Source organism: Aplysia californica, unplaced genomic scaffold (genome assembly GCF_000002075.1).
Source record: "Aplysia californica isolate F4 #8 unplaced genomic scaffold, AplCal3.0 scaffold00023, whole genome shotgun sequence".
In the NCBI taxonomy this organism is placed as follows: Eukaryota; Metazoa; Mollusca; class Gastropoda; order Aplysiida; family Aplysiidae; genus Aplysia; species Aplysia californica.
The window spans coordinates 241,142-242,844 of NW_004797293.1; the positions used below are offsets into that span (position 1 = coordinate 241,142).

The 1,703-nt window shown below is 49.1% G+C and overlaps 1 protein-coding gene across 1 annotated transcript in view; it reads left to right on the forward strand.

Annotated features, from left to right (window-relative positions):
• The window catches only part of LOC101862240, a gene marked incomplete at its 3' end in the record, with an annotated part of 15,044 nt that extends 13,431 nt beyond the window's left edge, over nucleotides 1-1,613 (forward strand). Inside the window, 1 exon segment of the mRNA XM_013088262.2 lies at nucleotides 741-1,613. Within this exon segment, the coding sequence (XP_012943716.1) occupies nucleotides 741-1,613 (873 nt within the window).
• Between the last annotated feature and the right edge of the window lie 90 nt (nucleotides 1,614-1,703).

Here is a 1,703-nt window from a genome sequence, read left to right on the forward strand (position 1 = left end):
ATGATGATGATGATGATGATGATGATGATGATGATGATGATGATGATGATGATAAGACCCCCTTTGTTAGACCCATTTTCCTGCTAATATACAGCGCTCGTTTAGTTTTTCTCTCAGTTGCTCCTGAGGAAGCCCACAGGGCGAAACGTTGAGCTATTAAACAAATTTAAACATTTTATATTGTTATTTTATTTTTTGTCTAAATTTAAAACAAGACTCTCCCTCCTACCCTGCTTACCAAAAAATGATGATGATGATGATGATGATGATGATGATGATGATGATGATGATGATGATGATTGTGACAATGGTGGTGGTGGTGGTTTATCGAGTATCTATCGGTCTTTCTTTTGTGCCGTTGTGTTCCTCTCAGACTGGGTTGGCCCTGACGGGCAAGGCAGAATCCTGTCTTCTAAATGACCTACATTATGTCGATCAAGGCCTTACAATCACCTGCTTTAAAAAAACCCAATGAACTCCTCTTTCCCAGCGCTAATTGACAGTTGGTGTAGTATCAATGAGCGGACAAAAAAACCCTGAAACAACAATGATTTATTTCTATCCTTCTTTGCGTCGTTGTATTCTTGGCAATAGCACTTTACACGATTTTCCCTTTAGGCTCGGTCCTTTCGAAGGTCCCGCCTTTTGAGTAACCTAATAGTAGTTTTGATATGGTCGTTAAACCAATATTATCAATTCATCCTTTAGTTTAACCTTTCTTTTGCGTCTTCCTTTTTCAGGGCGTTCACCTGGAGGAGCCAACATCCCCCGCCACGGACAGATGGTCCGGCACAGTGACCAGCCCGGTCAAGAGCCAGTGGACAGACGAGGACCTGGACGCCTTCGTGCGACAGCTGTCCAACCCCCAGCACCAGGTCACCAAAATTGGGTCATCGTCCCACCAACACCAGCCCCAGCTGGACTCACCCAGGAAATGCAGCCTCGACCTCTGCAGAGAGCTGAAGGACAGGGATAGGGTTCGAGCCCCTCTGGCCAGATCGGAGACGGACACGAGCGTGACGCTGGGGGAGCTCGCCTCCCCGACCTTTGAGAAGGGCGGCAGTTTCGGGAAGATCTTCTCGACAGACAGCAGTAAAGATGGAGGCTCTGCCAGCGGTAAAAGTGGCAGCGGCGGCGGAGGACTCATCAGTGGTCTCAGTGGGCTGAGGCTAATCAAGAACAAGAAACTCGTCCGATCCTCACACGCGAACGCCAAAAAGTCGGCCACGCAGAAATCTAGAGAGGATGTGACGTCACCGTCACCGCCATCGACGCGTCTGCATGGAGCAGCTGCAGCAGCAGACGGACAAAACGAAAGTGAGGCTCGTGATGTCACATCCGCCGGCTCTGTGACCTTCACCTGCAGTTCAAGCCCCGAGGGGTCAGACGGAGAGGGAGGTAGTGCGGAGAGGAGGGTGCACGACAGTAGCAAAGACTATAACACAAACGGCTCTGCCTGCGCCGCTGGGAAAGATGCGGGGAAAAAGAGGCGTTTCCGAAAGATGTTGTCACGCCCCCTCAATAGATCACAGAGCGCCGGGTGCGCAAAGGATGTCCCTGCCCATGCGCTGTTTATGGAACAACAACGAATGAAAAGCAAAGATGCAGAGTCGGTGAGTTCTGTTCAGTGGTAGTACTGATAGTTCATATTAAAGGAATAGAGTGGGGTTGGGTGGGGTTTTTTTGGTGTTTTTTTTTGGGTT